Source organism: Canis aureus, chromosome 19, assembly GCF_053574225.1.
Source record: "Canis aureus isolate CA01 chromosome 19, VMU_Caureus_v.1.0, whole genome shotgun sequence".
Lineage (NCBI taxonomy): Eukaryota > Metazoa > Chordata > Mammalia > Carnivora > Canidae > Canis > Canis aureus.
In genome coordinates this window covers 48,181,164-48,208,869 of record NC_135629.1, presented here as the reverse complement: position 1 = coordinate 48,208,869, position 27,706 = coordinate 48,181,164, and the positions used below count along the sequence as shown (strand labels likewise).

At 54.1% G+C, this 27,706-nt stretch overlaps 3 protein-coding genes across 6 annotated transcripts; 2 read left to right on the top strand and 1 right to left on the bottom strand.

The window, feature by feature from the left end:
- Positions 1-740: 740 nt before the first annotated feature.
- On the top strand, positions 741-1,707 carry OR1I1 (olfactory receptor family 1 subfamily I member 1). The gene has a single exon (XM_077857478.1). It carries the CDS (start codon positions 751-753, stop codon positions 1,705-1,707), a length of 957 nt encoding a protein of 318 aa, XP_077713604.1. The 5' UTR covers positions 741-750.
- Positions 1,708-11,082: 9,375 nt separating this feature from the next.
- Positions 11,083-17,907, top strand: SYDE1 (synapse defective Rho GTPase activating protein 1). The gene is made up of 8 exons (XM_077859608.1): positions 11,083-11,228; positions 12,845-13,186; positions 13,288-13,932; positions 14,085-14,299; positions 14,914-15,040; positions 15,250-15,410; positions 15,960-16,185; positions 16,485-17,907. The coding sequence occupies exons 1-8, from the start codon at positions 11,141-11,143 to the stop codon at positions 16,886-16,888; spliced, it is 2,208 nt and encodes a 735-aa protein (XP_077715734.1). The 5' UTR covers positions 11,083-11,140; the 3' UTR covers positions 16,889-17,907.
- Position 17,908: 1 nt separating this feature from the next.
- HACL2 (2-hydroxyacyl-CoA lyase 2) lies at positions 17,909-27,573 on the bottom strand. 4 transcript variants are annotated; one of them, XM_077859609.1, is made up of 17 exons: positions 27,175-27,573; positions 26,731-26,875; positions 25,146-25,347; positions 24,896-25,023; positions 24,668-24,806; positions 24,466-24,577; positions 22,038-22,137; positions 21,805-21,902; positions 21,490-21,688; positions 20,875-20,923; positions 20,442-20,576; positions 19,341-19,455; positions 19,072-19,241; positions 18,925-18,995; positions 18,772-18,843; positions 18,483-18,588; positions 17,909-18,363 (listed from the first exon to the last, which is right to left on the bottom strand). In XM_077859609.1, the coding sequence occupies exons 2-17, from the start codon at positions 26,863-26,865 to the stop codon at positions 18,185-18,187; spliced, it is 2,010 nt and encodes a 669-aa protein (XP_077715735.1). In that variant the 5' UTR covers positions 26,866-26,875; positions 27,175-27,573; the 3' UTR covers positions 17,909-18,184. The 4 variants fall into 4 exon arrangements, with proteins under 4 accessions (XP_077715735.1, XP_077715737.1, XP_077715738.1 ...); XM_077859611.1 differs by lacking the exon at positions 27,175-27,573 and adding an exon at positions 26,024-26,163 and having other exon boundaries at positions 26,731-26,860; XM_077859612.1 differs by lacking the exon at positions 20,875-20,923 and having other exon boundaries at positions 21,552-21,688; positions 27,175-27,570.
- Between the last annotated feature and the right edge of the window lie 133 nt (positions 27,574-27,706).

Below are 27,706 nucleotides of genomic sequence, written 5' to 3'. Positions count from 1 at the left end.
GTGTGGGAAATATCAGAAAGGGAGACAGAACGTAAAGACTGCTAACTCTGGGAAACGAACTACGGGTGTTGGAAGGGGAGGTGGGCGGGGGGTGGGAGTGAATGGGTGACGGGCACTGGGGGTTATTCTGTATGTTAGTAAATTGAACACCAATAAAAAATAAATTAAAAAAAATATGTTGGTTGCTGTCTCACAACAGATGAGAGGGGTTTTACTGTAGTGATGACATGATAGAAGATCATAAAGTCCCCCTAATAAATTTGGTGATCATTGGAAACAGAGAAGAGTGTCATCTGTCCTAGTATCCTTGGTCATTAACTTGAGATGGATGCTAAAATTGTATCATTTGAAGGAAGGATGAAATAATGGAGGGAGGGGAGAAAAGAGAGAAAGATAAAGGGAAAGGAAGAGAAGGAAGAAAAGAGGCTGATCAGGTTCCCTTTCCCTGTGCTGGGTTTCGGTTTCAGTTTCGGTTTAATTCAGCTTAGTTTTGTTTTCTGTGAAGCTTTGCCCCACTGAAAACACAAAGATGTTCATGGGTAATATCTAAGTTGTCTCTAAACCACTGAGTGAGGTTTTTGAGATGCGAACTATCTCCAGCATGGATGGGTTCATTGGGGAGAAACAGGAACCCACAAATCTTCACAGAACTCTGCAATCTTTGTAGGGGACCAGGACTGGACCTCCATCTCTGATTCTCAGCTTTATGTTGCTTTCCTCTCCCCCTTTTTCCTTTGCAGTAGACACAGGATGTTCATGGAACCAAAAAACCAAAAAAACCAAACAGTAGTCTCAGAATTCCTCCTTCTGGGACTCACAGAAAAACCAGAGCATCAGACTCTCCTCTTTGGACTTTTCCTCTCTGTGTACCTGGTCACCGTCTTTGGGAACCTGCTCATCGTCCTGGCCATCATCACAGACTCCCACCTCCACACTCCCATGTACTTCTTCCTCTCCAACCTGTCCCTCGTCGATACCTTCTTCTCTTCCACCACTGTGCCCAAGATGCTGGTGAATCTTTGGACCCAGAACCGGGCTATATCTTTTGTGGGCTGCCTTGCTCAGATGTACAGCTTCCACCTGTTCGGGACCACGGATAGCTTCCTCCTGGCTGTGATGGCCATTGACCGGTTTGTGGCCATTGTCCACCCTCTACGCTACTCAGTCATCATGAGCCCTTGTGTCTGTGGGTTGCTGGTGGGGGTGCCATGGCTGATCACCAATCTCCAGTCACTCGTGCACACCTGCCTCATGGCTCAACTGACCTTCTGTGCTGGCTCTGAAATCCCTCACTTCTTCTGTGATCTCATGCCCTTGTTGAAGCTCTCCTGCTCTGACACGCACACCAATGAGCTGGTGATTTTTGCTTTTGGAATCATCATGGGCATCAGTCCTCTCTCATGCATCCTCCTCTCTTACACCTGCATTTTCTGGGCAGTCTTCAAGATCCCTTCTGCTCAGGGCAAGTGGAAAGCTTTCTCCACTTGTGGCTCACACCTCACTGTGGTGTCACTGTTCTATGGCACCATCTTTGCTGTGTACTTGCAGCCCACATCACCTGCCTCCTCCCAGAAGGACAAGTCAGCTGCCCTGATGTGTGGGGTGGTCATCCCCATGTTGAACCCCTTTATATACAGCCTAAGGAATAAGGACATGAAGGCAGCCCTGAAGAAGCTTGTCGGCAAAGCAGTCTCCTCTCAGTCCTAGGACAGAACAGTTGTTGGGCACTTAGCTTGTTCCAGAACCACTGTTGGGTGGTGAGAACACGGAGATACATCCCATCACTGCCCTCAAGGTGTTCAGAATTGAGTGGGGGGATAGAGATGTGTAAATAAATCATTATGGTGCAACTTGATAAATGTGTCACAAAAGATGAATAAAAAGCTGTGGTAACCCAAAGGGAGAGGCACACATTTTCTTCCATGATTTATCTTCCCTGTGAATATCAGAAGACTTCAAAATAGTCTTAAATTGGCCCTCTCTGGGGTATTCGGCTTATGGGATTGCCATGTGGGTAATACTAGTTGAACAAAAGATCGGCTGCACCATTTTAATATTGATAAAGACAACACATATTAGCCAGTTACGTCACCATGCTTCCTAAGTGACCTGGAGAAGGACAGTGGAAGCATCTGTTGAGATTAGTCACTTATTATTCACTTCAGCAGCCACCAGCCTCGGTCTCACAGGGACTCTCTGGCCACCTCTTGTGGCCATGACTTTGAATAGGGATCAATGTCATCAATGGGCACCTTCCCATGTGCACCTTCCCCACCTCCCATGCATTGGATCATAAGAGACAACAACATCTGGCTCCCAGGGATTGTGATTCAGCAGTCTGGCACTAAACCCTAGAATCTGCCTTTTTAACAAGTTCCCAGGTGGCCTTGATGCAGGGAGTACACAGACCTCAGTCTGAGGACACAGGCCCTGGAGAGGCTGCAGAGCCCATGTGTTTTCTGTGATGCCCATCATCTGACTTCAAACCCAATATGACTCTAAAAGCCCAATCAAAACAAGCCAGATAGGATGGACTGGAAAGTTAGTGCTGGGAGGTGAATTTCATCCTTCAGAAAAGATGTGTCAAAGTCTAACTCCCCAGAACCTCAGAATGTGACCTTACATGAAAATAGGGTCTTTACAGAGGTAATCAAGTTAAAATGAGGTCATTAGGATGGCTCCTGATCCAATATGACTGCCAACCTTATCAAAAGGGAGAATTTGAAAAAAAAAAAGGGAGAATTTGGACATGGACACAGACACACCATGAGAATGCCGTGTGGAGATGCAGGCAGAGTTGGAAGTGATGGTTCTACAAGCCAAGGAACACCAGAGACTGCCAGCAAACCACCAGAAGTCAGGACAGAAGCATGGAACAGACCCTCCCTCACAGTCCCCGAAAGGAACCAACCCTGCTGACATCTGATTTCAGACTTCTATCCCCTAGAAACATGAGACAATAACTCTCTAATCCAGTTTGTGGTCCTTTGTTATGGCAGTCCTAGCAAATGAGTACAGCAAGTTTAGGAAGAGCTGGCATCATGCAAAGACCACACACAGACACATCCCCTCAAGTCCATGACTCACTGTGTGTCATGGTTAAGAGAGTCTGGGCTACAGCTGGAGGAAAACATGAGGGGTTTAAATTGCATGGATTCATTTTCTGAATCCATTTTCTGGGCCCTCAGTGTGATGACAATAATGAGATATATAGCATGCCCAGCACAGTGCTAAGCTGTTTGTGTGTGTTATCTCATTATATTTTAAACAACAACCCTACAAGTTAGGTGATATAAGTTCTTATTTTACACATAAGGAAGCTGAAGCTTGAAAAATGAAGCTGCTAATAAGTGATAGCCAAAGTTCAAACAAAAGACCCATCCCAAAGCCCCAGGTCTTAACATCACACCATACTGTCTAGAAGTTGGTGCCTAAAGCAGGGATTTGCAAACAGGGAGCCTTGGGCCAAATCCAGCCCACAGCCTGTTTTTTGTATGGCCTGTGAGCTAAGAGTAGTTTTTATATTTTTAAATAGTTGGGGGAAAAATAAAATAAGACTATTCTATGACAGATTGATTATATAAAATTCTAATTTTAGTGCTCATAAAGTTTTATGGGAACACACCCACATCCATTAATTTATGTATCATCTATGACTGATTTCAAGCCACAGAACAGAGTTGAATAATCTTGACAGAGACTCTATGGTGCACAAAGCCTAAAATATTTACTATCTGACCCTCTACAGAAGGAGTTTGCTGTCCCCTTTTCAATAGAAAAAATAGACTGATACCCAAGTAGATCCATGAACCAGAAGCATCAGCATCATGGAGAGTTTGCTAGAAATGAAGACTCAGACACCATCCCAAACCACTAAATCATAATTTTAACAGCAACCCATGGGGTTTCTATGAGCCTTAAAGTTTGGGGATCACAGAGATAGGTGGGGGATGGAATGGAGGGCTGTAGAGATGTGGGACCCAAATAGGCCTTCGGTTCAGGAGAACTAGATCTGGGGCATTTTTCCATAAACATTTTCGATTTTTCCCTGCCTTAAACACGGTCCTGGAGAGAAAGGTCCACATCACACCATACGCTTTGAAAGAATTGTGGCTACAGGTTGAGGACATGGCCACCAGGTGGCGATAGTGCCGTTTCACAAAGTGGATTTAAAACTTTTTCAGAAACATTTATCCTGGCTGTAGGTGGGATCCTCCCCTGGGAGGCACAGCATGTGCAAAGTTCTTGTGGTGGGGTGGAGCCTGGGTTATTCAAAGAAATCACGGAGAGGTGTGTCCCCAGCCCACAGCGTGGGGAGTGGGATGTGTGGGACCTCATGGAGGACTGCAGTAGTCAGTCACCACTGGGACTGCTCCACAGGGCAGAGGACACCATGACACTAAGCAAAGATATAGAGAAGGCCTGTGATTCAGAATGAATCCACTGATGAATCATACCATGGATTGGGGGTCAGAAAACTTTCCAAATGGCCAGATAGTAATTATCAGCTTTATAGATCATACAGTCTCTGTCACAATGGGTGTATTGTCTATTGTGGCTTCCATAGACAATACATCAAGGATTAGAAACTGAAACTTGACTTTCATATTATTTTACCATGTCATGAAAATAGTCCTTCTTTACTGTTGCATTAAAAAATGTGTTGACATCATCAAAATGATTCAGAAATATTCTCAACGAATACCTTCCTTCCATGCACTTCTCTCCCCCAAATTGTAGTGGTAAAATATAGCATGTAACTTTTTTTTTAAGAAAGTAAAATATATTGCCAAAATGGATCTGGCTGTTTGAGTTTCAGTGACTGGCATATATTCACTCCTTTTCTCCACCCACCCCAGAAACACTCCCACATACTTACCTCTTCTAATTTAGCTACCTGGCAATGCGGATTCCCAAATATTTCAACTACCAAAATATTTCAACTGTTACCCATCAAGAGGAAATGAGGAGAAAGTTTTCACCTTCTGTATCATCTTCCTGAGCTCCAGGATCAATTAGGAAAAAGATTAATTAATTTGAGAAACAGAAAATCCTGTCTAAAATCTGCCATCCAATGTGAGCTGTCTAACATCACATATTACTGGACACAGTAATCCTATGGTTACCAAGACTCCCTTCACGGACATTAGATTTAAAGTTTTAATTATCAAAATTATCAAAAGTAACTTATGACATGTTTCCTTTTGATTCATTTCCAACCATTTAAAAACCGGACCTTAGGTTTAAAGTTTTAATTATCAAAATTATCAAAAGTAGCTTATGAAATGTTTTCTTCTAATTCATTTCCAACCATTTAAAAATTTTAAAAATAGTTCATAGCTCAAGAGCCAGATTTGGCCCACAGGCTCTAGTTAGCAAACCGTGGTACACATGGATGGAAGTAACAAGAAGCAGAGAGACCAACAGGGACCAAAGAGTGAGAAGTGAAATTGGCCAAAACCCAGCACCAAAAAAATGAAGGGATGGATGGTGCCACAGGACCTTTGCATCTGCTAATGCCTCCTCAGCTTTGAGATTTCAAGGCAAACCCCACTTCCTCACAGAAGCCTCTCACCCCCTCCCTACCTCAGTTATATCAGGTAGCTATACATTCACTATTCCTCATTCAACTCATCACATCAGTGATTTTATATTCATTTGTGTGATTCTCTGATGAATGTCTATTTCACCCACTTAACTGTGAGCTGAGAGATTGTTTTCTTGCTTATCTTGCCCAACTCCATACAGCAGCCACTTAAAATATATTTGTTGACTTAACAGATGAATGAACAAATGAATGAATGAACAAATGAATGAATGGGGAGGCAATGAATGGCAAGACTCTAGGAGTAGGCTGGGTAACAACAGAGACAGCTAACAGTCAAAATAAGGTTGTTGTGTACACGATGTAAACTCTCCTGCCTCCCCAGCTTCCGTAAAGCCTGACATACATCCAGGAACCTTGGTGAAATCAAGGAGAGAAGCCTTCCTCTCATCCTAGAGACCAGGAAGAGCAAGCTCAGCGTGAGAATATTTAATTCAGCAATAACAGGAGACCATGAGAAAATAATCATCTAGTAATTCTCCAAAACCTCAGCAAGGATGTTGGAAGGGGCTTGAGCCCATTTATCCCGATCTGAAGAGTACAGCAGAGTGACCCTGGCCACCATTAAAGCACAATACCACTTCCTTCGATGTACATAGGATTTTATAGGGTGATTCAAAGCAATTTTGGAGACAGACACTGAGATTCAGAAAAGGAAAATGACGTCCCAAGGCTATATGCTAGATCAGGGCACAGTGCGGATTCCAATCCAGGGGAGTGTGACCCGAAAACCTGACCCCATCCTGCTGGATGGTCTCCCAGGTGACTCGCCCAAGGCCACATTGCAGCCCCATGTAGGGCTCTGGGGGGCAAAAGGTGGATCAGCTGGTAGAAAAGAAAGCCACATCCAACAAGGCATGAGGAAGGATGCAGTAAGGCTTCAGCCTGAGGTCCTAGAGGGGAAGCTCCTACTCCCAAATGTACATTTGCTAGGGATTTGGGGAGTCACTCCTATCTCTGTGAACTTGTGCTGTGGGAGGTCCCCAAGACCACCCTCAGGTTCAGTGATTCACTAGAAGGAGTCAACAGAACTCAGCAAAATGGATATATTCACAGTTCATTACAGGGAAAGGATACAGATTAAAATCAGCAAAGGTAAAAGGCACATGGGCAGAAGGGAGCAGCCACCAGGGGACCAGTTGTCCCCTTCCTGCAGATCCATGTAGACAGCACTTAATTTGCCCAGCAATGACATTAGACCACACACAGGGTCTACTGCCAACCAGGGAGTATATGCCTCCATAATAAAACGTCACAGATGGTGTGGCTTAAACAAGACAAATTTATTTTCTCACAGCTCTAGAGAGACCAGAAGTCTGAGATCAAGGCATCGGCAAGATTGGTTCTTTCTGGGGCTTCTCTCCCTGGCTGGTCGATGGCCATCTTCTGTACTGTCATATGATCTCCCTTATGTCCACACACATCCTGTGTCCAAATGTCCTCTTCCCATGAGGACACCAGTCATACGGGATTAGGGCCCACCCTAAAGACTTCCCTTGATTTAATCACTATTTAAAGGCCCTATCTCCAGATACAGCCATATCCTGAGGAACTGGGGGGTAGGTGGAGGGTTAGGGCTTCAGTATATGAATTTGGTATAGACACAATTCAGCCCACAACAGCCACATAGACATAGCTGACCGCCCATGTGGCTAACCTTGGCTACTCAATCTCTGTACCCTCCAGGTTAAGTTGACACAGTGTGGCCCAAAGCCCCCCACTATAAATCACATTGTTAGCATGGCCCCCAGGTATACAAAGAGATTCTTATCAAGTAGGACAGTCTAAGGGCTTATGGGCTACCTCCCAGGTGCCAGTCAGGAGCCAGACCTTTCTGTGGAATGTGCAGTAGAGTCCAGAGATCTGGGAGAGAGGAGGGATGAGCTAAGGAATGAAATGGGGTCTCTGCCTGGCCCTGCCCACCCCTGGCCACTTGCCCCAGCCGACCTGTTTGTCACCCCTCTCCAGGCTGCCTCCCCTTCCTCTGGGAAAATCAGAGGTCCTGCAAGCTGGACACCATGGCAGTTCTTGGCATGGCTGCTGGTGGCCAGTTGCTGAAGGTGTCCTGGGGCATGTACAGGGGCCTGGTCAGCAGGAAGGCCCCGCAGACCTGCAGCTAATGGAAGGAGGGCACTGCAGGGGGCCTGGCGGTTTTGCTGCACCTCAGCTTCAACCCCACAGCTTTCCTGATGGGCTTTGCTAAGGGCCACTCGGAGACTCTGGCCAAGATATGCTGCCCCACTAACTGCCTGTCAGGTGATGCCATATCCCACCTCTGGAAGCTGCTTGGCAACCTCTCTCCCTCTAGCTGCTTGATGCTGCCCTGGTGGACATCTCGGGGCAACCACCTCTTCCCTGGCTCCTCTGAGGATAGACTCCCAGCCAGGCAAGTGCCTCTTCACCCTCTGGGAAGAGCCTGATGCAGGTGAGACTCGGGCACAGGGATAACTGGCAATGACAAAAGTGGGAGGGAGGACTGGGAGCCTGCTCCCCATGATCTTCTCCATCTTCTATTCCCAGGAACTAAGGATCCCAAGGAGATGGCAGAAAAGAGGCTTAGCCCACAGACACATGCCCTGCCTCCATTATCCCCACTCCCAACAGCCTTGGTAACAGGGGGAGTTATTCTTCCTTCTGGATGGACAAGGAAACTGAGTCTTAGAAAAAATGTCTGCATTTGGGGTCCCCCAAAAGCTGACTCTGAGGCAAGGATTCAAGTGCAGGTAGTTTATTTGGGAGGTGATCCAAGAAATGCTGGAATGGGGGCGGGTGGAGAAGTGAGAAACCGAAAGGAAGGAAGTCAGTAAAGAGCATACTGGTATTCAAGTTTCCAGTGTAGACAGCTGGAGCTCAGTCCCATGGGAACCTGTGGGCATCAGTGCGAAACATATACATCTTCAGTCATCCCACATGAGGGTTGAGGGAGTTAGGGTATATGAGCACCAACCCCCACTGTCTGCCACAGAGGTTCAGAGCTCTGCTCAAACCTCACCAGCCCCCTCTGTCTGCATTTCTTCTTAAAAAAAAAAAAATCCCCATTTTGCTGGGGACTGGATTTATCTATCAGGCACATAAATACAGCACATCAGGCCTACAGCCAGTGAGAACATCTGGGGGAAAGAGAATACACACACACACACACACAGGGAGAGAGAGAGAGAGAGAGGCTCCTAAATCCAAACAGCAACTATCAAAATCCAGATGAATAATTGTACAGACTGTACAAAATGTGAAATTCAATATTCATAACCATTTTATTAACACCAAGAACTTCAGGTTGCTGAGAAAGAATCATAGCCAACTGTGAATTAAATAAGCTCCATGTAGCCAAATAAATGCAACAGGAGAAGTACAGAAACACTGTCAAAGGTGTTTACCAAAAATAAATAAATAAATAAATAAATATGGATGAGGTGTGTGAGTGGTTTGTAATCATTTGATGTGATATGGGTGGGGCCAGGGATGCTCTCATCCCCATATCAGCCTCCAGCTTCTCTGAGATGCTGGGATACCCTGATGGAGCCCTCCTCCTTTCCCCTCTTCCCTGGGACTTGTGAAGAGGTGCTGTCTTGACCCTGACCTCTTCCTCATCGTCAGCCGCTCCCTCAAAGACATCAAGGATGTATCACTCTCCAGCCTGACTCCCCCCAAACACATATCCAAGATAAGTGAACAGAACCTGAGAGATCCGTGGATGCTAACAAGCATATTAACATATGCATAATGGGAATCCCAGGAGAGAAGAGAAAGGGATAAGGAAATAGTTGAGGAAATAATGGCCAAAAAAAAACCAACCAGAGTTGATGAAAGATATGAATCTGCACATCCAAGAAGTTCAATGAACTCCAAGTAGGATAAACCTAGAGATCCACTTTGAGACACATGATAAACAAACACACACAACCTCCTCTGTGCAATACTCTTAGCCACCCCCTTCCATCCACGCTTCTGGCCCCTGATACCTGATCTCCTACCTAAACACTCAGCAGTGAGCAAGACGGACAAGCTTCTGGTGGAGTCCCACTTAGACAAGGATGCAGATAAACTAGAACAAAGCGCTGGAGCTCTTAAGTTCAAGCTGTGACAGTGTTCAAAGAAATGAAACACAATGAGATAATAATGAGTGGACAGTGTTGTGTACTCAAGGAGAGCCTCCCTAGGGTGTGCTTTTGTAACTAAAGGATGAGAAAGAGGCAAATTCAGAAGAACCTGGGCTTCCCAGACAGAGGGGACTACATGTGGAAAGGGCCTGGGACAGGTACAGTTTGATGTAAGGAGGATCAGAGTAGAGGTCATGGTGAGCAATGGAGACAAGAAAAGAGATGAGGCTAGAAGTCTTACCAGGAATCTAGATTTTATTGTAGGTGGGGTGAGCAGTCATGGAAAGACTGTACAGCAGGAGTGTGCAGTAATCTGGCTTCAGCTTTTTAAGTCCACTCTGGAGAATGGAATGTACAGAGTGATGCAGGTTAAAGTTTCCCAGATGGGCCACATCCCACATCCTCTTCACAAGATCACGTTGACACATCACCCACTGAGAAGGGGGGGGAGGTCTATGCCCCCTCCTCTTGAATCAGGGTGCCAAAAGTAACACAACATGAATCCCAAGGTTGGGTCAGAAAAAAATAATGCATCTTCAGTCTTATTGACTTTCCAAGTCCTGGGTGGCCATGTATGAAGCCTGGTATCCCTGACTACTGACCTGCTGGGAGGAAGCCCATGCCAGGGAGCAAGGCCCATGTAGCTGCCCTAGTCCACAGCCTATAAAGAGGTCCCAGCCCTCAGCTGTGATCACTTACAAGCCATATGAGTGAACATGTCTGCAGATGATTCCAGCCCCCCATTTGTTGAGATACCCCTAAACCTCAAAGACTTTCTAACCAAGGAGAATGAACAATCAATGTCAGCTGTGCCCTGCCCAAATTCCTTACCCACAGCATCTGTGGGTATCAAAAAATGGCTCTTACACCACTGTTTTGGAAAACGTCTGTTAAACATCGGTAGTAACTGGAATTGAGGGATGGGAACATGAGGAGGCAGCTGAGTGGCAACCAGGAAACTCAAGAAGAGGAGGTATCATGGAAAGGAGTGATGCCAGGTCTTGCACCAGGCTGGACCAGTAGACAGGGAAAGGAGGGCGGGGGGGGGGGGGGGGGTGGAATACGTGCAGGATGCGCTTTAAAGGTAAATCCTAGAGAACTTGCAGTGTTCCTTCAGTAAAGAGGGTGGGTAAGACGTTAGACGAGGGCCCAGGACCGTGCCAGGATACGCACAGGTGGAGCGAGGAAGGCAGCCTAGCGCCCCCATCCCCTCCCCACGCGGCCCGGGCGACTACATCTCCCAGCATCGCTCGCTCAGGCCGCGGGAAGGGGAAAAAAAAAAAAAAAAAAAAAAGTTTGGGCCAAGCATTCCCGGAATGCGCTTCCTGCTGGCGCGGAGCGGGGGGCGGGCGGGGAGGCCCGGGCGGGGCGGGGAGGGCGGGGGGCGGTGCGGCCGGAGCCCGGGGCGCGCACTCGGCCCGGCCCGGGCCCCAGCATGGCCGAGCCGCTGCTCAGGAAAACCTTCTCCCGCCTGCGGGGCCGGGAGAAACTTCCCCGGAAAAAGTCGGACGCGAAGGAGCGCGGTGAGCCGGGGAGGCGGCCGAGGAGGGGGCGCCGAGCCCCGCCCCGCCCGGGAGGGGGTCCCGGAGCCCCAAGGCGGGACGGCTGGGGGGCGAGGGGGAGCCCCGCGGAGTCCCCTGCGGCCCCGGGCGGGGGGCCGAGAGCGGGCAGGGGTCCTGGCAGGAAGGGGCTGGGCGCGGGGCAGAGGGGGCGCGGACCGTTATGTGCGCCTGGCCCGGGATGCCAGCGCTGCGGGCTCCTGTAGAGGCCCGGGAGGGGGCCTCGCCCCTTACAGGAAATGGGGCCGAGACCGAGCGCCTGGAGGGCGGAGGGGAGGAGCACTTGGGAAGCTGGTAAACGGGCCCAGGCGGGGGGACACCCCGCGCCCTTGGAGACCCGGGATGGCAGATGGGCAGCGAACTCCTGCAGCGGAGGGAGAGAGGCGGTGCATCAGTCACAGTGGTCACCCCCCAGCCCCCTTCCACCTATTAACCAGTGACTGCAGCTGCGCCCACCTTAGGCAACCTTAGGAAACTGTCCCTTTAATACGGGCAGGGAAACTGAGGCACGGAGCAGTGCCCATAGCCAATTAAGTGACTTAAACAGCTCTTTGGACTATACTACTAATAGGGACCCCCGAGACAGAGCCCAGGGCGTTGGAAATAAGAGTTGACCAGAGGAGGGAGTCCACCAGCAAGCAAGAGGAGACCTTAAGGAACTGGGAGCAGCGTGGGTCAGAAAGTCCCAGAAAGGAAGGAGTTAAGGGAGGGAGGCCTGCCGACTCCACGCTCTGACCGCCCCACCACCACCACCACCACCACCAAGCCCTTCCCAAAGATTCCCAAGGTTCCTCGAGCAGAGAGAAGGGACTGGGGTGCCCACGCACACAGACAGGAAACAGCCCAGGATGTCAGAGACTGGAGGATGGAGCAAAGGGGAGGCCCCAAGGCGTTGACTGTGGGGATCTGGACTGGGCTGAGAGACCGGGCCCACTCCAGGATGGAGGCAGAGTCTGGAAGACAGGCAGGGGGGTGGGGGTGGGGGTGGGTAGGAGGTGGTTTGGGGTTAGTGATGTAGCCAAGGGAGGACGCAGCCCTAGCTGTCGTGCCTGCTCCTGTCTTCCGAAAGGAGCAAGCCAGGGTTCACTGCAGGCTTTGAGCTCGACCATAACCTGGATCCCTAGGAAGCCATCCCCACAATGAGCTCTCTGATGCCTCCCTGGAGGGGGGCATTGAATCCTCCTCCCCCCATTTAACGGGAGGGCACTGAGGCTCAAAGAAGGAAAGCAACTTGCCCAAAGCTGCCAGGAGGAAGGGACGGGGGCCGGGCTCCACCCAGAGTTGGGAGGTAGAGCTGAGAATGCATGGCCCAGGTCTGGAGAAACCCCACTGGACCCCCGAAGCTGAAGAAGGGCAGAGGGACACTGTTTGGGACCCCAGCGACTAAGAGGGGGCTGGCTCTAAGCTTGCAACCAATGAGATTGCTGGCCTGTGCCCGCCTATTCCAAACAAACATGTGGAGTGAGTGCCAGCACTGTGTGCACCCCAGCCCTGGCCCCTGCAGGGAATGAGCTGAGGGCTGGGGCTGCCCTGGGGGTAGCAGGGGGTAGCTGCGTCTCACTCTCCTTGCTCTCTGCCAGGCCGCCCAGCCCAGCGCCCGGAGCCCAGTCCTCCAGAGCCAGAGCCCCAGGCCCCTGAAGGGTCCCAGGCTGGAGCAGAGGTGCCCCCGAGCCCTGAGACATCTCGGAGCCCAGCTCGGGGGGCCTACCTGCAGAGCCTGGAGCCCAGCAGCCGCCGATGGGTGCTGGGTGGGGCCAAGCCACCAGAAGAGGCTGCTTTGGGGCCCAGGGCACCTGGAAGCGGGGAGCCTGCGGGTGAGATTTGGTATAACCCTATCCCTGAGGAAGACTCCAGACCCCTGGCACCTGAGCCCCCAGGACCACAACCAGGCTCAGCTGAGCCAGAGGGCCCGGCCTCCCAAGGTGAGCATTAGCCACATACCTCCAGCCCCCCAAGATGCCCACCAGCTTCACCCCCACCCCAAGCCCAGGCTTCTGAACCCTGAGATCTGCTGTTCCCTCAGGTGCAGCCCCTGCCAGCCCCCCCACCAAAACCTCCCGCACAAAGTCCCCCGGCCCAGCCAGGCGTCTGTCCATGAAGATGAAGAAGCTGCCCGACCTTAGGCGCCGGCTGAGCCTGCGGGGCACCAGGGCTGGCAGAGAGCGTGAGAGGGCCGCCCCCGAGGGCTCCGTCATCAGCCGTTACCACCTGGACAGCAGTGTGGGGACCCCCGGACGGGCAGCAGGGGCTGGGGCCACGCGGGGCCCTCGGGCCGGTTACCTCAGTGATGGTGACTCACCAGAGCGCCCAGCAGGGCCCCCGTCGCCCACTGCCTTCCGGCCCTATGAGGTGGGCCCAACAGCCCGAGCACCCCCCGCCGCACTCTGGGGCCGCCTCAGCCTACACTTGTATGGGCTGGGGGGTCTGCGGCCGGCACCTGGGGCCACCCCAAGAGACCTCTGCTGCCTACTGCAGGTGGATGGGGTGGCCCGGGCCCGAACAGGGCCACTGCGGGGGGGACCAGACTTCTTGCGGCTGGACCACACCTTCCACCTAGAACTCGAGGCGGCCCGGCTGCTGCGGGCACTGGTGCTGGCGTGGGACCCGGGTGTGCGGAGGCACCGGCCCTGCGCCCAGGGCACTGTGCTCCTACCCACAGTCTTCCGAGGTAGGATACATGGCTGCAAGGGAGGGGCGGTTGGCACAGGATTCAGCTCCCCCTTTCCCCCAGAGTTTCCAGGTGGGGGTGTGATTTGGAGTAGGAGACCAGGGCATAGAAGCCTGTGGGGGCAGACTCCACAGATACCCTTGTATCTTCAGGGTGCCAGGCCCAGCAACTGGCCGTGCGTCTGGAGCCCCAGGGGCTGTTGTATGCCAAGCTGACGCTGTCAGAGCAGCAGGAAGCCCCAGGCACAGATGAGCCCCGAGTCTTTGGGCTGCCCTTGCCGCTGCTGGTGGAACGGGAACAGCCCCCCGGCCAGGTGCCCCTCATCATCCAGAAGTGCGTTGGGCAGATTGAGCGCCGAGGGCTTCGGGTGAGCCCCCTGCCCCACCCCAGCTGGCCCTCAGACCTATACCCCAGGATACTCAGCACACAGAGCCCAGGCCTTCCCCACACATACATCCTGCCTGGCACACTCCTAAATCCAATCCCAGCTTAGACAAGCTGGAAGCTCCCCTAGACCATAGCACCCAACCCAGAACCCATAGGTCATCCATCTGTTTAGTACTACCTGGTCCCAGACTTTCTGGAGCTCAGAGTCAGCTGGGAGAAAAGACATGATTCCAATAATTCACTGTGGCTGGGACAATAGTGAAGAAGCTGGGAGAGTTTAAAGCTGGTTGGAGTAGTCAGGAAAGGCTTCCCAGAGGAGGTGACAAGTGAGCTAAGGGGAGTCATTTCTTGAGTCAAAGGAGGGTGGTGCCAGGATGAATGATCCAAGCAGAGGGTTTACAGGGCCAGGTTGTTCAGGCAGCCAGGTGGGGGCCCCATACAGGTGTCAGAGGAGCAGGAAGGCAGCTGGTAAAGCTACAGTCAGCCCCTACCCCTCAGCCCACTGCCACCCTGACCCAGACCTCCACCCCTCACCCCACCCAGCCCTGATCAGTTTGTAGCACTGGCAGGATCTCTCTCTGTCCCCACCTCCAGGTGGTGGGGCTGTACCGTCTGTGTGGCTCAGCAGCTGTGAAGAAAGAGCTCCGGGATGCCTTTGAGCGGGACAGTGCAGCTGTCTGCCTCTCTGAGGACCTGTATCCCGATATCAATGTCATCACTGGTCAGCATGCCCCTTCTGCCCCTACTGTCTCCCTATTCAACCTTCACCTCAAGGGAGTCCCTGTGGTCCCTCTGTGACCGCCCCCTTCCTGTCTGGCCTTGTTTTCACTTTCCTGTGCCTGTCCTCCTCTTCCCCCTCCCAGCCCCAGCTGACCCCTCCAGGCTCAGAAGCCAGGGTTGCCCTGACCAGAGTGGGCCCTGTGTCCACAGGCATCCTCAAGGATTATCTTCGGGAGTTGCCCACCCCACTCATCACCCAGCCCCTCTATCAGGTGGTGCTGGAGGCCATGGCCCAAGGACCCCCAAGCAGGGCCCCCTCTAGCACTGAGGGCACCCGTGAGCTCCTCAACTGCCTGCCGGATGTGGAGAGGGTAAGTTGTGCTGGTGGGAGAGGGCAGGACTCAAGAGTGGGCTGATACCAGGAGAGTGCTGCACCCACACCTGCGCTCACAGTGTGCATGAACGTGTGGCACTGTCACAACCCTAGAAAGTGGGTGCTATTAGTATCCCCACCTCATAGCTACGGAAACTGAGGCTCAGAGCAGTTAAGTGAGTCCCCCAAGCATGCACAGCCAGGATATCACAAAAATGCAGGCTCTGAATACAGGTCTGTCCACCTACCACAAGGAAGGTTCCTGGCTGTGAGATCCTGGAGAAGTCCTGACTGACCCTCTGTGCCTCAGTACCCTCATCTGTAAAACGGGATTAATGCTAGCCCTGCCTAATACACAGAGGAGTGGGTCCATCCAAATCCAAGCTCTCCCAGACCAAAGCCAAATTACTTTTGTCGTCAGTCTTCCCTCCATAATCCCGAAGCCCTAGCTCTGTCGTTTCCCCACTCTGGGCCGCCTTGGTCTCCACTCGGGTGTGACAGGGGACCGGCTTCACTCGCCTCATGATTCCCAACCGTCTTCTCTCAGGCCACGCTGACGCTTCTCCTGGACCACCTGCGCCTGGTCTCCTCCTTCCACGCCCACAACCGCATGACCCCGCAGAACCTGGCCGTGTGCTTCGGGCCCGTGCTGCTGCCGGCGCGCCAGGCACCCTCCAGGCCCCGCATCCGCAGCTCTGGCCCGGGCCTCAGCAACGCAGTGGACTTCAAGCGCCACATCGAGGTGCTGCACTACCTGCTGCAGGCCTGGCCAGGTGAGCCCGCCCCCGGCCCGCGCCGCCAATCCAGGCCAGGCTGCCGCCGGATGCTTTCTCGGCCGACCAATCGGAGCCTCGGACTAGGCGGGCCACGCCCCCTCGCCCGAGTAATCCGGTACCCGGCAGCCTAAGCCAATCCTTGCTTGACGCGGTCGGACGCCCGGCCTCTGGGCCCGCCCATCAGAGGTCGGCTCGGCCAGTGAAACCCCGTCCCCCGAGCCGATGGCAGGTCGCCGGGCCAATCCGGGGCCCGGTTAGCGAGGCAGCCAATCACGAGCCCCGCTCTTCCCCCGCAGATCCCCGCAGGCCCCCGGAGCCTCCAGGCCTCGCGCCGTACCTGCGGCCCAAGCGGCAGCCCCCGCTGCACCTGCCGCTCGCCGGCCCCGAAGTGGTGGCGCGGCCCCGCGGCCGTGGCGGCCCCGAGAGCCCCCCAAGTAACCGCTATGCGGGCGACTGGAGCGTCTGCGGACGCGACTTCCTGCCGTGCGGGCGGGACTTTCTGTCCGGGCCGGACTACGACCACGTGACGGGCGGCTACAGCGAGGACGAGGACGAGGAGGCGGGCGAGCCGGCGGGCGCCGCGGACTTCGACGACGACTTCGAGGCGCCCTTCAACCCGCACCTGAACCTCAAAGACTTCGACGCCCTCATCCTGGACCTGGAGCGAGAGCTCTCCAAGCAGATCAACGTGTGCCTCTGAGCCGGGCGGGGAGGAGTGGGACCCCGGTCACACGGGCCGGGTGCCCCAGCGACGGAGGGGACCGGACCGGTCGCCCGGGCCGGGGTCCCGGTTGCTGGGGAGTTGCCTAGTGTCCAGCCAGCCGGTTGCTGAGAATCATTCCTCGTTTCCAGTGCTCAGTGCTGGGACACTGGTTGCGAAGGCTGGGGACTGGGGACTTCGGGACCAGCTTTTGGGGGCATCTTTTCTAAGTAACCAAGGGCCTCTCCCCTTGCTGCCAAAAAGCACTTCTCCCGCTTGCTGGGCTGGCCTCTCTCGCCCCCCACCCTTTTGCCAGGGAAACACCAGTTACTGTGAGCATCACCCCGGGATGGTGAGACACCGTCCCCTTCCTTCCCGCCCCACCAGTGTCCCCCACCCCCCCTCAGTCCTCTTGCTGCTGCCAACCAAATCAGTATTAGCTTTAAGCACCGCACTCTGCTTCTCCCTCCCCTGGAGGGTCCAAGGACTATCATAGGGTGCAATTTGGGGCAGGGTGGGGGAAAGCCCCTACCCCGGGCTCCCGCTGGATAAGAGCAGCCCAGGGCCTTTAGAAAAATAGCTGGTTTCCCCACCCTCTCTTCCAGGGAAAACCCCATGATTGCCTCAAACCAGGAAATGGAGATAGCAGAGTCTGGCCCTTCCCCTACCCAGTTCTTCCTCCACATCCCTGAGAAAACAGCACTTACAAGACCTCCCTTTTGGAGGGGCCCCACCTGAAATGTCAGGCTAGGGGCACTTTGGTACGGAACATATTTATTGCCTCCATGCGTGTGTGTCTGTGTGTGAGGACTAGTGTGCATGGACACGTCTGGAGCAGGCATATGGGGCTCTTTCAGGGGCCTCTGAGGGGGAAAGAGTTTGCAGTGGCCAGACACCCTGAAATCCGCAGGAATGGAGCCTCATGGGGCCCCAGAGTTCCAGTGGGAGAGTAGGGTCCCCTCCTGTCTCCCCCCTTTCCCTCACTTCCATTTTTGTGGACAATAAATCAATATGCACAAGTTCTGGAGTGTTCGGGCCCCCATGAACACATGGACCAGAGATGGTTTATTCAGTGTGGATGAGAAGGGAGAGAGGGCAGTTGTGCCCCCAGAGAAAGAGGTCCAGGAGCTTTCCAGTGAGCCTCACTGAGCTCTGACCCCTCCATCTCCACCCCATCTTCAGGGAGGGTTCTAGAGTCACTGGACCTGATAGGCCAGGTCGAAGGCAGGCAAGGACTCTAACCCAGCCAGGCACAGTCCAAGGATGGGGAAGCCAAGGGTACTGACCCAGGAGGCCCTACACAGCGATGGAGCCATCTCGGAAGTCTGTCCTCCCAATGAGGATGTTGACCACAACTGGGTGGCCATCTCGGCACTGCTGTTGAGCATCACGAAGCACCTCAACCACCTGATCTTCTTTGTCCCGTGAGAGCAGCAAGCCCTGTGCCCCAAGTCCCATGGCTGCCTTGTGATAATCTAAAAGGGGAAGTCAAGTCAGATGGTGGCAGGGACCCAGGCCACCATGCATTCAGTCCAGGAGAGGAACACATGAAACAGCATCCCCCCCACCCCTCCACTCCACCCAGGCCTCTCACCAGTGTAAGCCAGGCCACAGGCCACATTGCTGCCCAAACAGGGCACTTGCTCCCGAGAAATCTGTGTCCAGCCAGCATCATTCCCTATCAAGGCAATCACTGGGATCTGCAGGGAGAGGATGAGGCCAGACCACAGCCTTCAGTATTAAGGCTTGGCCAGCCAGAGGACAAAGACAGGGACAGGACCTTTGCCAGACAGAAGCAGTCCCCCCCACCCCCAGCCCTACCCACTCCTGATGACCTCTCCAGAACCCCAAGCTCTGAGCTTCCCTTGGGGCAGCCCGGTCACCTTGTGCCTGACGAAAGTGTCAAATTCAATGAGGCTATAGCCAAAGGCTCCATCTCCAAACAGGCACCACACCTGAGCAGGGAACAAGGCTGGTTGAGTGCTCACTGCCCAGAAAACAGCTCACTGCCCCCTGCCTCCAGCACCCTCACTCACCTCAGCATCCAGCCGGCACAGTTTGGCCCCGAGTGCAAATCCTGCACCAACCCCCAGAGTCCCAAAGGCCCCTAGGGAAACCAAGAGTAGGTGGGATTAATGGGGCCCCGACAATGCAAGCTATCCCAGGCAGAGGCGTCTCCTTACCAGGGTCAAGCCAGCGCAGGGGGCCACGAGACTGCACCAGGTGGGCGGCAGTGCCCACGAAGTCCCCACCATCGACCACCAGAATCGAGTTGTCAGGCAGAGTTTCCTCCACCAGCTGCAGTACCCGCACTGGGTTCAGGTGCTGGGCTACTGGTGTCAACGCCTTCTCCCTGCCACGGAGCGATGTGTGTCAGTGCGCCCGGCAGTGGAGCCTGCCAGGAGCCCTCAGTTGCACCCCTGGCCCCATGTCTGCTCCACCTGGCCCCCACCGAAAGGCCTGCTCCTTCTGCCGGTCAGCTTCCCGAAGCTCCTCTGCCCAGTCTGAGGCCCACGTCTGGCCCTTGAGGCCTTCCACCAGCTTCACCACAAAGGAGCCCACGTCTCCTATAGAAGGAAGAGGATACAGCTGCAGGGAAGTGGCCTCCTGCCCTTCCAGCACCAGAGGCCCAGCGACAGCAGGAATCCAATGGCAACATCCCAGCAGGAGACAAGGAGGCAGGCCAGGGATGTTCCTAGGGCAGTTTCCAGAGTCTGCCAGAACCAGGTTAGGGCAGCCAAGGTAAGGCAGAGAGCAAGGCCATAGAAAGGAGGATTTAGGAAACACAAAATAGGTTAAAAATGAGCAGCCTTGTCGCCTATCTCCTCCTCACATCCTAGATCACACGGTGCTGGCAATCCTGCCTCTAAAACACATCCCTCCAAACACCTCCATCAGCCAAGCATGTCTCTCCAATCCAGGCATGCAGAGTGCTTGTAAAGTGACCGAGAAATGGGCCAGTGATGCACTTTACATCTCCGTCTTGGAAGTGATCCCATGGACGCTCAGAGAAGCTGAGTTTGTCATGCCCGTCCATCCCCACTCCAGGCCTTGTCCTTTCTGCTCCGGCCCGGTTGAATGGGCCCCTGGCCTCTGCCTACCAGCTGCTACAGTGGGCCTTCCCAGGCACAAATGCAGCAGTGCCACTTCTCTGCTTGACACAAGAGGTCCACGTAGCATAGTCAATGTGCTTGGAGCAACGGGCAAAGCAGAGCACAAAGAAGCCATGGGAGCAGACTGAATAGGGATAGTCTGCCGAGACAACAGAGGCAGCTCTCTGTCCTCTAGGCAGCTGGCAGCATGGGAGGGTTTGCGGCCAGAAGCACGATCACATGCACACTCCCAGGCCTTCCCCCTTATGCACACCCCACCATTTGTTCATCCAGATGCACCCATCAGTCTGAGAGCCAAATGTACGTCTCTGCTGACTGGGTGCCCAGCAGGGCAGGGTCCCAGCCTTGCTCACCAGCACCCGGCACAAGCCAGCTGCAGCAGAGGTCAGGAGAAGGACCGGGAAGAACATATATGTGTTGGGGGGATACTGGGAGCTCACCCTGGACGGCTTCCTGGGGCTTCCAGAACATGTCTGAGTTAAGCAACATCTCTTTCCGGTTACGATTGACAATGATGATCTTGCTGCTGCGGCTAAGGACACGACCGTAAGACAGGCGGAAATCACACACGGCTCCTAGAGTGGGGAACATAGTCTCAATGGCTGGAGGGCCAGTGTCCCACTACCTTACTTAATCCACCCCAGCAGACTAAATGCACAAGGGTCCCTCTTCTTCCTTTCTCCCCATACTAGTACCACATGCACTGACTTCACAGCTCCCCACCCCTCAAATCTGGGCTGGCCTCCGGAACATGCTCCGGCCAACAGAGTGTGACAGAAGAAGGCAGGCGTCCCTGAGACCAGGCTTCAAGAATTGTGGCTTCCACGGTCTCTCTTAAAAAACCGTGCTCTCCCATCTCTGCATGTTTCTCACCCTCCATGAAGTAAACAAGCCCAGGCTGGCCTGCTGGATGATGAGAAAGCTGAAGGAAGAGGTAAGGAAGAGTGAAAGAATTCAATTATCCCTGCGGAGGCCATGTCAACCCCGCCTGCAGTCAGCCCAGGCCAAGTATATGCGCCAACCTTGCCCAGATCAGCCCAGATGCCTGCTTGCCTCTCCCACTATAGACTCATCAATGAGTCCCATCCAAACCAGAACTGCTACCTAACCTCTATCTAGGTGGACGTTGAGAAATAATGAGTTTATTTTTTAACTCACTCAGTTTAGGAATGGTTATTACACAACAGCAAACAACAGATACAACTATGGTATGTTAGGCAGGATTCCAAATACCTTACATGAGAACGTGTATTCCATATGTGTATATGCTATATAAATCCTATATAACATATACAAATGCAAATGCTGAACACAAATACTACAGGTGCCCACTACCTCTGCATTTTCCTTAGTGCGAGGCTGAGTCCCACAACACAACTGCAACTTTGCAAGAGTTTAGCTGAATGTCAAGTACATGGCTGTCCAAACCCTTGGAAGGGGCCCAAGATAAAGGATGGGTGATTATGAGGGTAGGGTGCCAGTAAGTACCTGACTAGGAGGGGCAGGGTCACAGAATGGTGCCTGGAGGGAGGAAAGAGGCTGAGGCCCACCTGCCAGGAGCACAACATCTGCTTTCTTCAGGGCGGCGCTCCGGTTCTGGCGGATGTGGAGGGGGTGGTTGCGGCCCAGCAGTCCTCGTGCCATCCCTCCCAAGAAGCAGGGGATGCCAAGAGTCTCCACAGCAGCCCTAGGAATCCAGGCAGAACAGAGGAGAGTGTAGTCAAGGAGTGCCCCCACCCCACAAGGCATCAGGGAAGCAGGGACCAGGTATAGGAGAGTAAGGTCACAGCTGAGGCTTCTCACCGAAGTCTGTCAGCAGGTGTCGGGGGCAGCAGAGCCTGGCTCCCCAGCACAATAAGGGGCCTTTTGGCTCGGCTCAAGATTTCCATACAGCGCTGAACCTGGGATGAGAGATGGGGCTCAAAGAGCCAACCGTGTGAGTCACCATCAGCTCCCAAGATCATGGCCCCAAAACTGACTCAGAGAGGCCATTCTGCCAGGTGGGGGTCCTCAGCCAGGAAAGGGAAGCGATTCACCTGCTGGGGGGATGCCTGGGGAATGTCCAGAGGCAAAGGCCCCTCAGGCTGAGGCTCCCAGGCTCCTGCAAAGAGGTTGGCCAGGTGATTCTCTAAGTACCTGCAAAGGTGAGAGGAAGAGGCGGTTACCAAGATCAATGACCAGGGCTCCAAGAGCTGGAGGAGGCCGGGTCTAGGAGAGAAGAAGGTGGCACCGGAGTGGACAAGCAACACCCCAGGAGAAACACACCTCAGTGACCAAGTCTCCAGCAGCCTGTTTCCCTCAGAAGCTTCTGGTGACCACCCAACCTGACACAGACCCTCAGGAACAAGTGACACAGGCATGGATGCCAGGATCGGGGCCACCGCTACAGGGACAGCCACACGCAACTCCACCGCTTCCTAGCTGTGTGACTGGACAAGTAACTTAACCTTCCTGAGGTTCCTCCTCTGCAAAATGGAAAAGGGAATCTCCCAAGGTTCACTATCTATCCATTCAGAATATAAAGCACTGTGCAAAACACACAATCAGTGAGGCTACTAACATCCCCAGTACTCAAGCCGCTTTCTCTGGCTTCTGACACACCTCCTTCCGTCTCCTTACCCATCAGGCCTAGGGCCCTGACTTTCCACATAGGCCTGTGCAGGACCTGGAGACACAGAGATACATCCTGCCCAGCTCAGCCCTCAAGGAACACCCAACTCAGCCCAAAACAAGACACATGAGTGGTGGCAGAAGGCAGCCAGAGCCTGAAGCTTCTGTTTCTCTTTTAAAGAGGAACCAAGACTGTAGAGAATGAGAAGAGAACACGGAAGGAACCAACGTAAAAAGAAAAGGCAGAGGAAGTGCCGGAGGCTGGATAGGGGCAGCCCAAGAAAGAAGAGAAGGGAGGGGTCATAAAAGAGACTGCCGTCATGGCCACAGAATTAAAACTGCTTAAAAACTCAGCCTGCCTGACACGGTCACCAGCCATTTCTTGTGTGTTCAGGACCTGAGTCCCCCTCTGTAATTGTGGTTCCCTAAGCACATGCTGGAGAAAGGATGGGAGACACCCTGACTCACACTTGACAGGGATACTGGACTCCAACCCTATTCTTATTTAAGATAGTAAGTTAATCATTCACTTCCGCATTTTACGTTATCAAAATGACCTTCTTTTATTCTTCACGGAATCTTAGTCTAGAGGGGAAAACAGGCAATGCTCCTCCATTTTTAGATAAGGAAGCTGAAGTCAAGAAAAGTTAAATCATGACTCGGTCTACATAAGCGTGCACAGCACCCTATGTTAGCTGTATCTCAATTAAACCATGGCAGGGGTGGCAGTAGGCTCACCACTGGCTCAAGGCTAACACACCTAACCTAGCTAGTGGCAGTCCTGGGATTTAGACCCGTCTCTTTGGACTTTTATTTCCTTCGTTACAGACAGCACAGAGCTCTGTGGATAAAGCACTGAGGGCCCCTCCAGGCTGAAACCTCAGCATTAACAAGCTGGAGGACTTCATGCCCGTCATTTGGCCCCCCTGGGTCCCAGTTACCCATCTATGAAATGCACATAATACCTGCCATTTTAACACAGGATGGATTGTTCCAAGAGACATGTGAAAAAAACCACTACTCCCTGAAGACACTGTCTTTCAAGCAGGCAGGGGCCTGACTGTCTTGTTCACACCTGTCTTGGTACCTAGAGCAGCACACACTGGTGGAAGGGGAACAGAAGGTGGAAGGGCAAGCACAGGCAAAGAGCAGGGACAGAGAGGAAGGAGAAGGAAAATCGATTGTCCTGTGCTGTTTCAACCAGGCCCATCTCCGTGGTGACCAAAAACACCCCTTTCACATACCTCTGCCTGGAAACTCTTTCTATCCTCTCAACTGAAAGACTTCCTCAAGCTTGTAGCTCTTCCAGGAAAACCTTGTCCCCTACCCTGGCCTGAGGTCCAAGCGTCCCCATGTGATCCACCCACGTCTCTGCATCCCACAGCCACCACCTGGATCCAACCACCAGTGCCTCTCATGCCAAGGCCCACCACACCTCCTCCTGGCTTCCCAGCTTCCACTCAACCCTACAGTCCATTCTCCAGCAGCAGTTAAACAGAACGCCCTGAATCAGGGCATCGCACGCCTCTGTTAAGGCCCTGCAATGCTTCTCAATGGATCTTGAATTTTTAAAAAACCCAGGTCCTCCCAATAGCCCCTGCTCACTGCTCTGGGCTCAGCCCCTGCCCCTTTGCTCATCTGCTGCTGCCACATAGGCTACCTTGCTTTCCCAATCCACCAAGTTTGTTCCTGCCTCAGGACCTTTGCATATGCTAGTCCTTCTATATAGAATGCTCTTCCCTTGGCTGCCCTCCCCCAACTCAATTGATATGCAAGCTGATGAAGGACTCAAAGGAGGGATAGATACTGGCAGGAAGTTACAAAAAAGGGCATGATGGGAGTGGGGCTACTCACCAAGAGACCACTCGACCCATGAGGCCCTTGGGCGGCTTGGTTGGCACCATCTCCTTCTGGACCATGAAGTAGGGGTACAGCACATCGATGGGCAGCTCCACAAACACTGGGCCTGAAGAGGGGCAGGGAGGCTACTGAGCCGGCCATGCCTCTCTAGGCCCAGGCCATAGGGCCTGACCACTGCCCAGCACCCCTCACCTACCTGGGGTGCCTGACTGGGCAGCAGCCATTGCAAGCCTCAGAGTGGGCACAATGTCCCGCACCCTCCGCACAGAAGCACAAAACTTGCACAGTGGTCTAAACAGGGACATCTGATCAATGGCCTGGAGTGCACCCCGGTTCTGGTGGAAACAGAGGAGTCCAGGGAGTTAACACATTGAGCCCTCTGAGGCTCCCAGGGACCCCCGCCACCCACCCAAGGACAGGGCACCTGCAGCAGCGTGCTGGCGGCCCCACCCAGAAGCAGGACCGGGGACTGAGCTATCTGGGCATTCTTCACTGCAGTCACTGTGTTGGTGAGACCAGGGCCTGCTGTCACTGCTGCTACGCCCACCGTCCCTAAAACACAGAATCCATCACAGCCGTGCCCACCCTCCTGGCCACATCTGAAAAAATTCTGCCCCTCAAACACCTCCTATCCCATTCTCCCCAGCCCTCAGCCCTCTCTGCTCTGCCCTCACCGGTCAGGCGGGCCACAGCATCAGCGGCAAAGACGGCTGTGACTTCATGGCGGGTGTCCACCACACGGATGCCTATCTTCTCACAGGCCACCAACAGCGGGGAAATGTGCCCACCGACCAGTGTGAAGAGAAACCGCACACCATGGGCCCTTAGGACAGCTGCCACATTCTCCCCACCATGCTGGATGCTTGCCTTGTCCACCTGCACCCACAGGGAAGAGCAAGATTATCAAGCACCAGGGCAGGTAGGGAGAGGACAATCTTGCTCCCCCAAGGAAGGAGGACAGGACAGAGTCAGTAAGAGGAACTTTGTTTTTTTTTTTTTTTTTTTTTTAATTTATTTATGATAGTCACAGAGAGAGAGAGGCAGAGACACAGGCAGAGGGAGAAGCAGGCTCCATGCACCGGGAGCCCAATGTGGGATTCGATCCAGGGTCTCCAGGATCGCGCCCTGGGCCAAAGGCAGGCGCCAAACCGCTGCGCCACCCAGGGATCCCAGTAAGAGGAACTTTGATCTTGGTTAGGCATCTATCATACTATAGGCCAGGACTAGAGCAGGACATGTCATCCCATCAGATTCTCTGGAGATTATATCGTTTTGCAGCTAGGAAGACCAAGACTTGCCCAAGCAATAGTCCAAGTCGCTTAGAACCAATGCTCTCAAGCACCCCCTTGTTACACTGCCTGTCTCAGGGGCGGTGGGGCAATCAGGGAGAGGAGAGGGAAAGTGGATCCAGAGAACCCTAAGTAGTTTGACCAGGGGCCATCTGGCAGGATACCAGAACTGCCTCCCCTCCAGGGCCTGGCACCCTGACTGTGGATTCTAGCCTGCTAGACTTCCTCCCACTCACTAGGCAGGCAGGCCAGCTACCAAGCACCTGGCACGAGAGCAGCCTGCTGGCACAGATCATGCTGAGGCTTCCCAGACCCGGCCTTCTCACAGCCCTGCACACTAGAGGCCTCTGCCTTAAACCTCCACAAATCCTCAAGATTAGTAGTAGCCTTGCTCCCATTGCTCCTGGTGAAGACAAGAGGAACTGAGGAGGGAGTGGGGGGGGGGGGGGGTCAGGGGTAGATAGATTCCTGAGGGAGGAGCCAAGCAGTGCAGAATGAGGTCTGTCAACTCTTTCCAAAAACCATCACCTATGGCAAGTTACCTCCAAGCTCTCTCGGGAAAAGAAGAGAGAAACAAAAGCAACTACTCAGGGAGGTGTTGAGAGGTACATGACAACTATCACAGGCCCCCTCCAGGGCCTGCCTTCAGCCCACTGTGACCACACCACATTTAGGGAGCAGTGCTCTGTGAAAAGGGCTCCCGGCCGCTGGGGAAGGAGGGGGAAGGGCGATGAGCGCCGGGGCAGCAACTTGCAGTTATCTCTTTCTAGAGGCAAAGTCCAGGAGGGCCTTGCCTGCAGCCTGGCAAACAGAGGACAGGGAGGTGGATAGAATTTCCCGACCGAGTCCCCTACATTAAGGAGTCGGGCCTCACTTGCTCCGCCTGCAAAATATGTGAGTTAGAGGGAGGGCCGGGAGCTCGTTCTTTCTTTGGCTGCCCCCAGCCCGCCGCTGATCTGTGCCCCCGCACCTTGTGCACCAACTGATAGAAGAGCCCCAGCCAGTGCGCGGCGCCCAGCAGGGCGGCCACCAGCGTCCCGCAGGCCAAGAGCAGGAAGGAGGGGAAGAAGCTCCCGGCAGGGGCGGCGGCCGCAAGGGTCTCCATGAGGCGGCACCTGAAAGAGAAAGGACAGCGCCAGCGAGCAGCTGGACGTAGATCTCTCTTCCGGAAGAAGGTAACCCCCTCCCGCACGGATGCCGGGCCACGCCTCTTCGTCCCACTTTCCGCGCAGCCAAGCCCCTTACGCCTCACGAGGCCACGCCCCCTCGAGAGCCAGGCCACGCCCCTCGGGCCGGGCCACACCTCCTGCGGCGCCAGCCCCTCCCCCTCCCTTACATCACCGCCGCCACTGAAACTAGCCCACCGCAGGTCGAGTGCGGCCTGAACAGCCTCCAGATAGCTTTACACACTTACCTGTTTCTCAGTGGTTGGCGGGAAGCCCCGCCTCTGTCACACCTGGACCCGAATCTCAGCCCCAGTGGTGAGCCCACCCACCCCGCGTGTAGGTCACCCAGAAGGCGCAGGCCACGCCCCCAAGGTAGCGTGCGTGCCCCTCTCCTAAAGCCAGACCCCCGCGCACTGCGAGCGCCTGAGCTCGACCCCGCACCGCGGGCTGCGCGGGTCGAGGTCAGATCGCATCAGAAGGCGTCTCCCGCCCTCGGGGCACTTTGGCCTTCACGTTCGGGAAATGGCGCTGCCTCGAGGCATTCGGCGCCCTTCGTGTCACATGACCCGGGCGCGCGGCGCGGGGGGGGGGGCTGGGCCCGGAGCTGGCGGTGGCGCTTTCACTAGGATCCGCTGCGCCCTTTGGTCCGGCCCGACGCGCGTGCGCAGAGCCGTAACCGGGCCGGGACCACCGCCAGCGCCCTATCCCTGCGGGCCGCCTCGCGCAGGCCCCGCCCCCGCCTCTCATGGGCTCGCCCCGCAAGGTAACGCGTTTCTCGAT

Excerpts from the sequence above, each read along its gene's own strand:
- OR1I1 (XM_077857478.1), top strand. The coding sequence starts at position 751 with ATGTTCATGGAACCAAAAAACCAAAAAAACCAAACAGTAGTCTCAGAA.
- SYDE1 (XM_077859608.1), top strand. The coding sequence starts at position 11,141 with ATGGCCGAGCCGCTGCTCAGGAAAACCTTCTCCCGCCTGCGGGGCCGG. Across the intron at positions 14,300-14,913 it reads TTGAGCGCCGAGGGCTTCGG|GTGGTGGGGCTGTACCGTCT; the intron begins GTGAGCCCCCTG and ends CCCCACCTCCAG. Across the intron at positions 15,411-15,959 it reads GCCTGCCGGATGTGGAGAGG|GCCACGCTGACGCTTCTCCT; the intron begins GTAAGTTGTGCT and ends GTCTTCTCTCAG.
- HACL2 (XM_077859609.1), bottom strand. The coding sequence starts at position 26,865 with ATGGAGACCCTTGCGGCCGCCGCCCCTGCCGGGAGCTTCTTCCCCTCC. Across the intron at positions 25,024-25,145 it reads TGCTGTGGCCCGCCTGACCG|GGACGGTGGGCGTAGCAGCA; the intron begins GTGAGGGCAGAG and ends TCTGTGTTTTAG. Across the intron at positions 18,364-18,482 it reads CTGTGGCCTGGCTTACACTG|ATTATCACAAGGCAGCCATG; the intron begins GTGAGAGGCCTG and ends TTCCCCTTTTAG.